Raw genomic sequence first — 14,516 nt, 5'->3', positions numbered from 1 at the left:
AGGTAGGTATTATTCCCACTGTATACCAAGAAGAGACTTAGAGTTCTGGAATTTATCCACTCTCACACATCTAGTAAGTAGCAGAGCCGGGATTTGAACCCAGGTCTGTCCAGCCAGGCTGTGTCTTATGCTGCTGACCAGTCTATGACTATCAACCCAGAGACTGGCCGACAGAGTGGCTACAGTGGCTGGTTTAGATGGTGATGTTAGGCAGGCAGGAGTGTTTGGGTGGGGGCTAATTTCATGAGCAGGCATTTTAGTAGTCAAAGCCTTTGTGTTTCGATGCCTTTGATGTCCTTAGGCAATCTTAGAACAGCGAGAAGTTAGGAAAGTATCAGCAGCTATCAAAGGCCCCCGCCCAGGGCTTTGTGAAGATTAGATGAGATAAAGAAGCATGCAATGCCTGGCATGTGTTAAGTACTCAGTAAACGTTACCTCCTATCACGATTATGATTCCATCTGTCTTGGAGAACCTCAAAATTGAGGTGGGAATCAAATGAGACAATGAGGGTGGGATCCCTTTGCGGACTGGGAAGCACTAAAGGATGCGAGCTGTGTTGTCACACGGCGCTCTGGAGTCCAAAAGCACACCCAACCCCAGCCTTGGCTCTGCACCTGCCCATCCAGCCCAACAGACCTTGGGCAAGTCTCTCCACTCTTTGAAGTACAAGATCCCCAGCAACAAGATGAAGAGGCCCCCAGAGGGTCTCAGCTGTCTCCTAAACACGGTAGTGTAGGATGAGAAGAAACGTATCAAGAGAATCCCTGATCATTCACGCCTTTAGTGACCGGAGACCTAATTAAACTAGACCAGCCTGTGTCCAGGTGCAAAGACAAAGAGCTCTCTCCACTGGTCATGGGAAAACCCAGGGCTTTTCTAATAGTTCAGGGTCTTCCATTATGGCCTGACAGGCTAGACTGATGGTCTCTGTGGGAACTCTTCTGAGGAATCTTCATGTGATGGATCTTATCCAGTCTGAGCAGTGGGATATTAAAATAAACAAACAAAAAAGAATTGCCAAACCAGGCAACGTTTCAAATGACAATTTATTTTAATTAAATATAAACAAGGAAAAAAGGCACCATGGCCCATTCAAGTATTTTGCATAGATGTACAAATATTGTAAACAATTAATAGGTGGACGAGAGAGAAGAGGATCTGTTTTCCATGAACAATCTCCCAAATAAAAAGAAAATTCACATTGCCCTGGATCCCAGACACATACGTACACACAGTGGATGGTATGAGAAGATGCGCGGAAGGGTGACTTTGGGGGCACTTGGCTTGGATTCTGCGGAACCTCTCCTTAGCGAGCTTCCCTAGGGACGGGGCGCCATTCCAGTTGGCATTCTCGTGGCTTTCTTGGTGTCCAGCAGAGCTGTTATACACACATTTAACGCAATCACTGACTTTAGAACTGGTCCCCAATTTAAAATATGCAAGTCTTCCATACCCTCTGCCAAATAAGAACAAATTTGGACATAGCTAAGGGGAGGCTTTGTTCAAAAGGATTCTTGCAAAAGATGAAGGAAAGGACTATTGCAATACCATAAGATCTGTAATGAGAGACGGTAAGATCTGCAAGCATCTCAAAGCTGGGGCAGAAGGGCTTTTCCTTTATAGGGAGAAGTAAACAGGACTAAAAAGAACCTACGGCAAGCAGGCAGTCACCCTTGGGGAAGGTGCCTGGGCTAAAACTCCCACTGAGACAGGGAGACAGGGGCGCCATCTCCCTTGAGGTCTTTTGAGGTTTACATTTCAGAGATGGCTCCGAGGCTCTTAAGAAAAACATTTCCAGGGTTGTAAAACTGGCAGGAGGCTAAGTTAGGTTTTAAAAAGATTTACATACATCTCTAGCTGAACAAAGGGCTGGTTAACTCACCAAGCTGTAGTTAATAAGCTTCTCTCCTCCCCACCAGACTCTGAACTTGGACCCATCGGGGTCTGAGCCAGCATACAGCCCCTCCCCAGAAAGGCTGAGCACAAAGATATTCCCTTCCCTGAATGTGGTTCCTTCTAGCCGAGTTCACTCCTTCCTGTAAAAGAAGAGGCCTCTTTTTTCTGAGCTTTGAGATGCTCAGAGACCTTGCAGCAGCTCGCCTAAGCATTCTCTCTATTGCAATGCCCCCCCCCCCAGCTCCTATTGTAATATTCCCTTTCCTGGTCTTGCAATAATCCTTTCAAATAAAGTCCCTCCTTCCTTAAGTCTGTCTCTGTTTTTATCTGTCACCTCAAAGCAGCACATGGGCACGGGAGGGGAAGAGGGCCTGTCGTGGCCGGTCTTGCTCCTGGGCCTGCCAAAATGGCAACTTCTGGCTCCCCGAACAGAAGCAGGAGTGAAACAGCAAATAGAACCGGCTGCGAAAAGTCTCTATCAAATTTTTAAAATTCGACCATCTTCCAGTTCACAGTACAATTTTATGGGATGGAGGTGGTATTAAAATAATGGAAAACGAAAACAAAGACAGAAGAACAAGCAAGTAACAACCCAGGTCTCTCTGTGGTTCCGTGGAGGGGGAATTTCAGGTTCAAGAGGCTCATGCAGCCACAACGGCTGTGGCCTTTTCACTTCAGAGCCTTCCACCTCCTGACATGAGGGAGAAAAGCTGGAGAAGCCACAGGAACGCTGTGAGGCAGGGGTGGGGTTTAAGGGTGATTTTTTTTTTTATGGGGTTATTTTCACCTCTACTTTTCTGGGACCCGGCCTTGAGGCCTCGGGCATCTGGAGTAGCACGCTTAAATGGGATGCTGCCCCTGACTTAATCAGGCGGCAAAGGTGGAGACTGGCTATGGGGAGCAATCGGGGCCGCGTCAGGGAGACAGGGGCACGAATATCACGACTACCTGAGGGAAGAGAACCTCATTTTCCTGAGATCTTTCTAAATGCACCCATGTATGTACCTAGGTGCACAGCCCAAATCTCCCACTTGTCTACAAACCCCAGAACATCTATTGAGCACCTATTACGTGCAGAGAACTGTAAGGGTGTCCTGGGGGGTGGCTGGGGAGTGAAAAGCTCAAGCCTCTTCCTTGCGCTGAGGTTTCAAGAGCAAACCACTGCTCATGCAGGAGGGGGGCCCAGCCGCCCAGCACCCTTCTGGGAGCAGGAGACAGTCCCAGAGAACATCTCCGGTGACTCAGTGAAAATCGTCCTATCTAGCAGAGCAACACACAGGCTCCTTCCCTGCTCTGGGAGGACAGGACCCATGGGATGGTGTTCCCCGCCCGCTCCAAGTTCTCTTTCAGTGAGGGTCAGTGGAGGGCCGTGGCCAGAGGAGAGGACTTCAGGAAGTGGATGATAAAAAGCCTGGTTGGCCCCAGCTCAGACTGTTTCTTCAGGGCTGTGGATTGCTGCCTCTCCAGAGATCTCTAGAGACAGGTCTGCTCTCTGCTCAGAGGGCAATGGTCCTGCCTCAAGTCACTGACCAGACCTAGAGACGGGCTGGGGCATCTGCTCCCTTCACTGCACCTGCAGCCGTCCCTGGGGACCTTACTCAGACTTAGGTCAGGGAGGAGGGGAGAAGACTCTCACCCTGCTGAGGTCACAAACACAATGGAAAATAAAGCTACACCCCACACAACCACAGCCCGAGTCTACTCCGGTCAACACTCTTGAGAACCACAGCAGGAAATGCAGTGGCCAACCCTCGAGGCAGGACTCTGACTTGTGGGTCACAAGCACCAGGTCCCCAGGAAATCAGGGGAAGGTCCGCTCTCAGAGCATCACACATTAGGTGGATCCGAGCAGTGAAGGAGAACTCAAAAGCGCAGGGCACTTGGAAAGTGCAGAAGAGAAGACAGAAGGCAACCAAGAATGATGGGAGTGGAGAGTGGCACCTTTGGCCTTTCGGCTCAGAGGAGGCCCAAGCCTGGTGCTCCCCCTGCTGTCTACACTGCCTACAAATAGTACCTGTCTGAGTCAGAGTGACCCGTGTGAATAAGGGGATGCAGGGGTTTGGCGGGGTGGGGAGGGGACCTGATTTGTTCACGTGTAGCCACAGAGCCAGGAGCTGTCACCTCACCCAAGCCCCAGGCAGGGCCATAACAGTGGCTGGTTTGACCCCTCTCACTCTCAGAGCTAAAAGGGATGGGTAAGTGCCCAGCCTCTGTCTAGCCTGGGACCTTCGAGAATGACAGTAGCAATGGAAAGCTCTCATGCGTACCCTCTGCCATAGGATGTGGATAGATGGCTTCTCCAAGCTAAGTCCTGGCCTGAAAGGCTAAAAGGGACTTTTCCTAGCTGGGCTCGCCAGCTCAGACAACCTGGACCATCTCCATTGGCACCTCCGAAGGGAGGGGCCAGCTGAAGGGAGGTTGGAGGAGAAGCAGCCATTCATCCTCCTCCATGCTCTCCCCTCCCTACCTGGGGCTGTCTATTGCACAAAACAACACTCAGATGCCATTGGACAGCAGTCCCCCTGGGCCTCTGAGGAGGCTGAGGGGGCACTGAGTCAAGAAGGAGATTTTTGGAGATGCAGTGGTTCCAGGAGGAGGGAAGGAGGAGCTCGGAGGTGGCCAGACATGCTGCTTCTAGATTCTGTGGCCACAGGTCTTCTGTGGTACTCAGCGTCCTCAAGGAAAGGGAGAAGCCCTTTCAGACAGGTCTAGATTTTCGAGCTAGTCATCCTCTCAGACCTCTGTGATCTGTATTCAGGAAACTATAGAAAGAAAGAGAAGGGAGAGAGAGAGACATCAGCTAAATGTTGATCAGTAGGATCAATGGGGAGCTGTCCTCTTGCTTTTGACAGGTTGGAAGGATAGACCATCAGCTGAGAACGGTTTCCCATGGAAGTCTGTCAACGTGTCTGCTTGTCCAGATCATCAACCCCAGAGTGAGAGGCATGACGGTGCCGCTACTCCGAGATGATGAGCCTCCCCCATTCACCCCTCTAAAGCCGAAGCTTAGTCCACAGACTTCCCAGGGCCTTGTGGGAACACAGGGCAGTAGCCAAGCTTCCTCACCTCCTCCCCTCTGCCCCGACTCCCAGGACTGGCAGCCTGAGAATATGTCAGCCCCACCGAAGAGGTAATAAGAGGGGCCATTTGGGTGTAGCCCACCACAGGCCAGCAGTTTATATAAAATTGCCTTGACCTTCACAGCAACCTGATGGGGCTGGCTATTGCTGCTTCTTATTGCTTCTTTACAGATAAGGAAACTGAGACTCAAGAAAATGACTTGCTCAGAGCCACTCAGCTGTGGTCAGTTGGAGATGCAGGTTTAAAGCCACCGTAGCTCAGGCTCCTAAGCATCACCTTTCACATGAAACCAAAACCCTATTACCAATTTAAGACAGTCAGACAGGAACCAAGAAACACTAAGCTTTTGTCCTTGGCTTTTGTTCTGGAAGTCTGGCCCTAACTAGAAGGAGAAGCCTGAATTGGTTTGTTTTCTCAACCACATTCTTGACCCCCTGGAGCTCTCTGGCCCCAACTTTTACCTCGAGGGCTTCCACAGACTCACCTTTGGAACAGGTGCTACCAGAGGCCGGGACTGCTGAGGGTCAGTGGCAGGGGGCCGCAGTATGGAGGTGCCGCCTGGCCTGGGGAGGCTCTTGCGACCTGGCACTGGGTTAGCTGGGAGCGCCTTCTGGGGTGGCCGAGGCCTGGAGAAATCCTGGGGAGAAAGCCACAAGCCTCACTCAAAGGCCAGAGGGGCCTGTTCAAAAGAAAATATTCCCAATATATTACAGGTCAAAATCAGATGAGAAAAGGGATTGACTATAGGGTGCCATTTAAAAAGAAATTGTGTGTGTGTTTACATGCTCAAGAGAAAGCTTTTTTGGAGAGCGCGTTGGCAGTATCTATCAAAACTAGAAACAATCATTCTCTGATCTAACAATTCCACTTCCCATTACCCATGTTAGAGAACTATTCGCACAGGGGCACAAAAATGAAATTGCGAGGATGTTCCTTGTAGCACTCTTTGTGACAGCAAAAGAAACTATAAATAACCAAAATTTCCATCAATAGAAAAATTACTAAAATCATGCAGTGAAATAGGATGCAGCATTTAAAAAGAATGAAGTAGGTCGATATGTGCTGATGTGGAAAGATGAGCAAGCCTCAGTGAGAGCTGAAGTACAAATTGTAGAGGATCGTTTACGTAAATTAAATCACCACGCCCCCCCCACCCCCTCCAACGTAAATATAAACGTACAGAAGAAAGTCGGGAAGGATACAGACCAAATTGATAACAGACGTTAGATGGGGCATGGGAGGCGGCACCACCCAGGTGAACATTCAAATTTTTTAACAAGAGTATATATGTGTATTACCTGTGCAAATAAAATTAAAAAACATTAAAAAAAATAAAACCACATTAAAAAAAGAAGAAAACACATTTTTTCACATTGGTTGTCTATGGGCGGCACAATCAATAGGGATTCTTTCCTTTGGGCTTTTATATTCCCTTTATGTCTTGTCATCTTCTCAATAAGACCTTCCCTGACCTCCGTATTTAAATTACAACACCCCCCCACCCTGGCACTCAGCATTCCCAGATCCCTGTATCCCAATCTACTTCTTTTTTTAATAACTCACTTATCCCCTTCCCACACGTTATACAATATACTTATTTTATTTTCTGCCTCTCCATCCCGCACTAGACCAGACGCAGGGGCTGGCGTCCTTGTCTGTTTGATTCACTGATACAGCTCAAGCTTCCAGAACAGTGCCTGGTATACAGTAAGCACTCAACACAAATTAGTTGAATAAACAAATTTCTGTGTTAGTCAAAAATTATTAAATAACTATGTATTTCTTCTGTGATTGAAAAAAATATTTAAGGGGCAGAGAATGGACTGCACCACCACTCACAGATGCCCAAGCTGGGGGGGTGTGAGAGTGGCCAGGTACACAGGTGGGCGCTCTGCCTGCTGTCCTGGATTGTTCCCCATCTTGAGGGGGTCACTAACAAGCACAAAAACGACCAAAAGGCAAGCATGCGGAGACGGCGGGAGCAAATCAAAGAACTGGGATTTTCCGCAAGAAGCTTCTCAGCCATCAGAAAACTGACAGCAGAAACTAAAGCTCAGAGAACAGAAGAGCAGCAGATTCCTGTGACCAAAAGCCACATTCTCCAGCTCCATCCCCTCCCCAAAGGATGGAGATCCCCCACCCTTCCAGCCCAGCCAACTGCCAAATGGCCAAATCGTGGTGGCTGCTGGAGGCCAGACAGAGACTTCTGGGGGAAGCAACAGCTGGGTGCAGATGTCAGGTTGCAGCTGGGAGATGTGCTCCCTCGGCTGCTTGCTGTGCAAAATGAGCTACTGGAGGGGGCAGTGCATCCGGACAGGAGCCTTATCAGCACGGTAACACGGGGCCTCCCAGAGCAGTGTCCTGCCACAGGCCACGCCTGCTATGACCCAGCTCTGCTCTACCAGGGGCCTCACCCAGCACTGTTTTCCGGAGGCAGAAACAGTCCCTGAACCCCTCTGGCCCACTGCTCCTTCCTCAGGGGGCAGCACCGTCATCAATCAGGCTGCACAAACCAGACACCAGGGGGTGGGGGTGGGGGGTCATCCCCTGCCAATCCCCATCCACGACCGTTCCCCAAGTCCTGTCTATTTTCTCTTCTGCACAGCTCTCATCAGCTTCGCCCCATCAGCCCTGCCACCCCCTGCTCCAAGCTACCATCAGCTCTCCTCTGGACACCGTTTAAACCTTCTAACTAGCACGCCCGTGCACCCAGTCTCATCCTCCTCCAATCAGTAATGCAATAAGCATTCAGTAGAAATCATACTTCAAATTTTGAATTTTGATCTTTTCCTGGGCTGGTGACATGCAATAGGATCCTCTCTCGTGATGCTGGGCAGCGGCAGTGAGCTGCAGCTCCCAGTCAGCCATGCGATCACGAGGGTAAACAACCAATACACTTACAGCCACTCTGTACCCATACAACCATTCTGTTTTTCACTTTCAGTACTGTATTCAATAAATTACATGAGATAGTCAACACTTTATTATAAAATAGGCTTTGTGTGAGATGATTTTGCCCAACTGTGGGCTAATGTAAGTGTTCTGAGCACATTTAAGATAGGCTAGGCTAAGCTATGATGTTCGGTAGGTTAGGTGTTTTAAATGTATTTTCGATTTATGATATTTTCAATTCATGATGGGTTTATCAGGACATAACCCCAACATAAGTCAAGATCTGTACTTTGCTATGGCCGTCTGAGCAGCCTAATGCACTCTCCATTTCCTCTTCTCTTCTCTCCACTCCTCTTGCTCTTTTCCCTTTCTCCCTCCCTGTCAGTCTTTCCCTTCCCTTTCTGCATGGATTTTTCTATCTCACTCCTGCCCTAGTTGAGAAAAATGGGAGAGTGGCAGCTTCACATCATCAGAAAACCAAACCTGATGCTCTCAGCTCTGCCAAACTGTGACACTGCTCCACGCCCAGGGACCTTCCAGACCTGGTGCCAACCCCACAGTCTTAGGGTCAGCCTGGGCCCCAGTGGAGCCCTCTGGACCATGCCCAAGAAAAGCAGTCACAGCAGGAAAATGAGCAAGTCTCCTGTCCCATTTGAAGGGTCACACCCAAAATACACAGGCTGGCTCTGGAAGGTACCACACCCAGCCACCACTCTGGAAACGTCTGTGTCTGTGATGTGGGAACTTCTGCCAGAAGGTACAGTTGGAGCTGTCCGAGTACAGACACGCCAGGTGAACAGGCTGTTGAGCAGTGCAGCTCTGCTTCCAATGAACACCAGTGGTGGGCGTGTACAGCCAGACCCCACTCACATCTCCCAGAGGCCCCTACCCATCCAATGACCAAGGCATCACAGTACAACCCTCAGTAAGACTTCCCGACTAGTTGAAGACATTGATAGGCACAATTTGCTGGGATAAGTACTATGATGAGGGAAGTACACGGGCACCAAACTCAGGCTTAGCGGTCAGAGAAGGCTTCTTGGGGGAAGTGGCATCTAAGAGGAGATCTAAGGATGCAAAGGGAAGAGTGTATCAGACAGAAGAAACAGCATTTGCAAAGACTCAGAAAAGAAAAAGAGCATGAAGAACTGAAAGCAGTTAATTTGGGGTAGAAGGTGAGTGGTGGCTTGTCCTAAAATAGGTCAAGCAGGGAGGCAGTCCTCTGTGATTTAGGGGCTGCCTGGGGAGTGTATCTCCCCGTGTTCATCGCCCTCACCCTCTGCGTGCCCCCCATATTTACCAGAATGCAGGAAAGGCCGTCAGCTCATGACTCAGCAAGTTCCATCTTCCTAGCTTCTGTCATTCTCTATTGTCAGTGGCCTTAAAAGCAATGCCATTGACCTAGGGTTTCTCAGAGTCCACTTACCTGGGTGAGGATGCAATTTGGTGCAGGGGGCACTGGCCGGCTTGGAGGAGGCCTCCTGCATGACTCCTTTCTCTCTACTTGGGACCCGGCCCCTGGAGAGTTCCTAGCAGCCCCGCTGAGGTGCGCTGGCAATGGTGTAGGTAGGGACCTCCCATGCAGATAGTCCGGAGGGGGCCGGGGAGGAGGTTGGGAGGGCTTCCGGAGGGTTTCAGGGGTGTTGGTCACCTGTATGCATAAGACAAGGAATGACTGAGACATAGGAACCCTCAATGCACTTAAAAACTCAGGGGGGCCCTTGTGTGTCTCACCGAGATGACCGGAGGCAGAGAGGAGAACAAGCTGGCCTGCTAAATCCCTAGGATCCCAGAGGTCAGATGCAACCTTTACAGTCATTAGGGAATGTCAGAACCAACTGAACGTCTCTCAAGCCAAGAAAGTGGCTTTTATTACCAATCCCAAGGGCCACAGAGGCTCTTAAGAAAACCCAGAAGGCTCCCGAGGGATAAAGGAAAAGCAGCAAAGTTCAATGGTGCAAACTCTTACCTTTCGCTTGCCCTGAGGCGTCTGTAACTTGAATGTTGGGTTGGCATGGCCAGTTCCACTGTTCTGAGACACCATGAAGGGGCAACTAGGAACAAGGAATGGGGGAAGAGAAGGGAGGGGGTTGTTCATGAAGGGTCAGTGTCTGAGTTCCCTCTCACCCAAGCACGGCCAGCAAGCAGCTAAATCTTTCCCAGCTCTGCTCTGGAGGAAGCAGGATTGGTGCTCCTGAACCCCAGATCCCTAGATATGGAGACATTGTGTGGCCAATGGAGAACTCTCAAGGAAACAGTTGGCCTTTACAAAGCAGAGTCTTCCTCAGTCCCTTCACTTTGCCCTTTTAAGAAATTTCTCCCCAAGGAGACACAAGGATGTCACCAGCCATCAACCAATCACCCTCAGGTATAGATCCAGAAAGACTCGGGATTTCAAATCCCCTCCAGAACATGTGTAATTTAATAGATGACTCAGAGATGACACATCTTCAATATCCAAAGAAATGAATTGCATAAAAAAAAGTTAGTCTTGGTCTTGAGTTGATGTCCAGCCACCCCTGTGACTGACTTGGGCTACTCAGTCCTTCTCTGTTGCCTCAGTTTCCTGTCCTTTAAAATGGGGAACAAACCAATTAGATAAAGGATGGCACATCAATTTCATTTCATATTCCAACTTAAATGGTTGGGAGCATTCGGGTGAGAAGGATTCTAAAGTGATGACTAGGCTCAGTAGAGCATATTTATAATAAAATCATCTAGTAATGTCTGCCATGGTCGTGGAGCATAGCAGAAGGGGGGAGGGCAGCGTGTACCTTGCATTTGCCTTCCCTGAATTAGACCCACCACCACCAACAACTTTTTTTACCACGTATTGCTTACAGAAAGTTTTATACTCTGTAAGTGGACCCCAAGTTCTTCATGGTGCCCCGTCATACCTGAACGGTTGCCTCAACTTGGAAGGGAGGGATAAAGGCTTGAGTTGGCCCAGTTTGTTGTTCTGTCTACAGCAGTAGTACATCAGCACAAGGAGCAGCAGCACAAAGATGGCTGTGAACACTCCAGCTACCACAGCACCAACACCTTCCAGAAATAGAACCCAAGTAAGAGATTTAGAAGCTGTTTGGGCTGTAGATTTCAAACAACGTATTCTTCATTCTTCTTCAGATATTTGATTTGCATTTAATTTGTATTACGTATTTTAACTTAAAAATTATAATAAAAACATATATTATGTACCACTGGGAAACCACTAACATTAGCTTAAATAGCCAGGTCAATTTGCTTTGCACAGGCCTCATAATAAAGCTTCTCCAGCCACTTCTGTTTAATTGAAGAGAGTCCCTTTCAAGGCAAGGAGTTCCAGCTCTATTATTGTTTACCACTACTTTTCAGCCTAAATCATGGTTTTCCTAGACACAAAGAAACCAACACAAAACACTGAGGGACTTGGACTAAGACTAGAACTCTCATGCATAATCCAGAATTTCACATTTGGTTTCATCAAAGCTGCCTCAACATTGTCACAAATTTTAAATCTAATGTACAAAATGTATATATTCCAGTGACACAGTTTTATATATCGGGGTTTCTTCCTTGAGAGCTTTTGCTCAAAAAAAAAATACTTTGCTACTACTTTTTTTAAAAAGCTTGGAAACCAAAGGGCTAGAATCCCTGAGATTTCCACTAAAAACTGTAGAAGTTTTTGAGTGTCTTGTTCCCCATTTTAAGCTTTGTTCATCCAAGAGAATCTGATTTGCCCCCAGGTTCATGATCATTTTTAAGCGGCCGAGAAGGACTAGTCGCCACCTCACTCCCCAAAAAAGGATGGGATTATTCAGTAACCTACAGTCTCTCTTAATCTTTCTCTCTCTAAGCGGGTTCATCCTTCTCAGTAGAAAGGACAGAGGAAGAGCAACTGAGCTGAGCCCCCATGCCAGGCCGCTAGCCTCAGCCGCTACTTCCACTTGGCCCCTCTTTTTCTTGTTCTGTCATGTACAAAATCAGGATCATGGAGCCGACTCACTTTCTCTCTCCAACATGCCACCTGCCCCCACAGCGCCCAACCGTCCTCACAAAGGTGAGCAGAGGCCCCGAGCAGGCAGAGCACTCACTCTCAGGGGGCATGGGCCCGCTGTCGACGCTGCCCCCCAGGCCCGGTGTGTTGCAGAAGGGCGGGGCCCAGCCCCGGAGGCAGTGGCAGTTCTGGTTGTTGTTGCAGACCTGGAGCGGGGAGGGCGGAGGCATCAGCACCCTGGAGAGCTCTGGTCTCCCACAGGGCCTGCCCCCATGGACACCAGCAAGGAGGAGCCCCAGAACCCCGGGCACGCATACCCCGTGGCCATTGCATTTCTTGCTGCAGCCTTCCGTTTCAAAGAAGGAGGTGTTCCTGCACTGCCCCTCGAAGCAAATCTGTAGTGGGGAGGAAACCGAACCATCATTATGATGGAAGGAACACTGGTTGGCAATCAGGAGACTGGGGTTTTGCACTTAGAACATATGGGACTCAAAAAGGCAGCCCACTTCAGGATATTTATTATAGTGACAACCTAAAAAGCCAAGGACAGGACAATAGTTAACTAAACTCTGCTATTATTTTTGTGATTAGGGAGAAAACAACAAATATTACATTGTTCAAACATTATATTTAATAATATAATAAATATGTGTTATTACATTCTATATTACTACTGTTGGTTATATGTTAATTAAATTGTATATTAATATGCACTAATTTTAATATTATACTTAAAAATAATGATGATGATGACAGCAGTCTACTCTGCGCCAGGTACGACACCAAGTGCTTCATATGTTTTTTATAATTTCATTCTCAGTTAACATTGAGATAGGTACCATTATTTTCCCTAGGCTTTCCTGATTCCTAGAAGAGTCCGTTTCTTAATTCATATGATAATTAATGATGAGGATGAAAGTGATAATAGCTAGCCCGTCTAGAGAGTTTACAGGGATTATCTCATTTAATCCTATAACAATTCTATGGGGTGGGTGCTTGCTATTACTAACACACTTTATAAAGGAAGTCACTGAGGCGCAGGGAGGTTGGGGAAGCTGGGATTCGAGCCCAGACATTCTCCCTCCAGAGCTCACACTTCCCAATCACTGCCCCTGAGTGAGGCTGGAGGAAGACTCACATGGTTGTAGCCACACTTGGTCCCAGTCATCACCAGGCCTGGATCCAGCATGTCACCCTCCTCCTCAGGACCTCGGTAGACGTGGGTGCCCCGGCACCGGATCTGCCTCCCGTTCATGGTGATGGTGGTTTCAATGGGCACCGCGTTGGACTCCACGGGTCTGGCCTCGTTACTCTGACACTGGATCTTCCCACACTTGGCATCTCTGGGCCCACGAGAGAGGGAGGGGAAGAGGTGGAATCAGAGGCAGGGGAAGAGCTGGGGCACAGAAGAGCTTCAGCGTCTCTTAACCAGGACAACAGGCTTGGATGGGGGAGGGGCAAAGGGGCAATGAGTGTCCTCTAGGGACCCACCAGGAGGGACCTCACGTGGACTTAGATCAAGGGAGGGAAACAGGATCTTTGTCCCCAAGCAGATCTAGGCCAGAGAGCTGGCCTTGGGAAGTCCTCTTTACTGTAAGGACAATGACCCGAACTGAGCAACCTGTCCCCTTATAATCCTTACACCCTCATGCACCCAGGTGCTCCAGCCAGAAGCCTGGTGTCACCCTCAACACCCCATTCTCCCTCACTCCTGAGTTCAAGTAATTTTCAAGCCCTGTCAATCCTCCCTCCGACATATGTACCCTAATTCACGGTACCATCCTCTCTCACCTGGATGCCAGGAAACTGATCTCCCTGCCTCCAGTCTTGCCCCATTGGAATCTAATTTCCAAAATGCTCTCAAGCCAAAGTCCAAACTCCCCTAGCCAGGCATTCAAGACTTTTCATGGTCTGGTCCCTGCTTAACTATCCAGGTTCATTTTTCAGCAGCTCCCTCTGCATCGCTCCCTAACACTATACTTTATATCAAATAGTTATCAGTTCTTCTGACCACCAGTTTTTCTCTACTGATCTTTCTGCCTGGGACACTCTCCTATGTACCAGCACCATTCCCCACCCTGTTCAACTAGATAATTTCTCCAGATCTCAGCTTAGGCATGACCTCCTTTGGGAAACCACCTCGACTCACTAAGATCGAGTTGGGGGGCTCTCTCCACATCTCCATTATCACACTGCATTGTTAATTAAAACTTCCATGTGCTCAGCATGGTATCTGGCATGTGGTAAACACTCAACAGATAGTGGATGGGTGGGTGGGTGGACGGCTGGATGAATGGATGGATGGATGGGTGGATGGCTGGTTGAAATGAATGAATGAATGAGTGGATGAGTGAATCAATCATGGGCTATCAGATGAAGATATAATTAGCACCCTGCAGAAATGACCCAAGAGGGCTGATTCTCTGTCTTACTGTAAGAAGGCCCCAAAAGGAAGTCTGACCAGCTTTCTAGGAAGCATTGCCATACACACCCTCCCTCTGATTTCCTTAAGGCTGAATGGTGCATTGTCCAACAACGGGCCTGGAATAGATGACTGACTCCAACCGATTTATTGAAAGGCCCAGCTCTGGGGACAACCAAGCTGCTGGACTGGGCAGGAGTGAGGACAGAGCAAGAATTCCTCTGTCACCGCTCATCTCATGGGGTCTG

General features: G+C 48.7%; 1 protein-coding gene across 4 annotated transcripts in view; it reads right to left on the bottom strand.

Annotated features, from left to right (window-relative positions):
• Window positions 1-1,029: 1,029 nt before the first annotated feature.
• Window positions 1,030-14,516, bottom strand: part of ADAM19 (ADAM metallopeptidase domain 19) — an 80,268-nt gene continuing 66,781 nt past the window's right edge. For 3 of the 4 annotated variants that reach the window (XM_004428591.3, XM_087429493.1, XM_087429494.1), the window contains 8 exons: window positions 12,985-13,189; window positions 12,164-12,241; window positions 11,944-12,052; window positions 10,768-10,912; window positions 9,840-9,924; window positions 9,297-9,521; window positions 5,463-5,615; window positions 1,030-4,659 (listed from right to left, as the gene is read on the bottom strand). In XM_004428591.3, coding sequence (XP_004428648.2) covers window positions 4,606-4,659; window positions 5,463-5,615; window positions 9,297-9,521; window positions 9,840-9,924; window positions 10,768-10,912; window positions 11,944-12,052; window positions 12,164-12,241; window positions 12,985-13,189 — 1,054 coding nt within the window. In that variant the 3' untranslated portion in view covers window positions 1,030-4,605. Of the gene's footprint in view, window positions 4,660-5,462; window positions 5,616-9,296; window positions 9,522-9,839; window positions 9,925-10,767; window positions 10,913-11,855; window positions 12,053-12,163; window positions 12,242-12,984; window positions 13,190-14,516 lie in introns of those variants that run through there. The other variant, XR_015551923.1, reaches the window with a different exon arrangement.

Source organism: Ceratotherium simum, chromosome 4 (genome assembly GCF_057802395.1).
Source record: "Ceratotherium simum simum isolate JZ-2026a chromosome 4, ASM5780239v1, whole genome shotgun sequence".
Lineage (NCBI taxonomy): Eukaryota > Metazoa > Chordata > Mammalia > Perissodactyla > Rhinocerotidae > Ceratotherium > Ceratotherium simum.
This window is presented reverse-complemented; position numbering and strand designations above follow the sequence as displayed.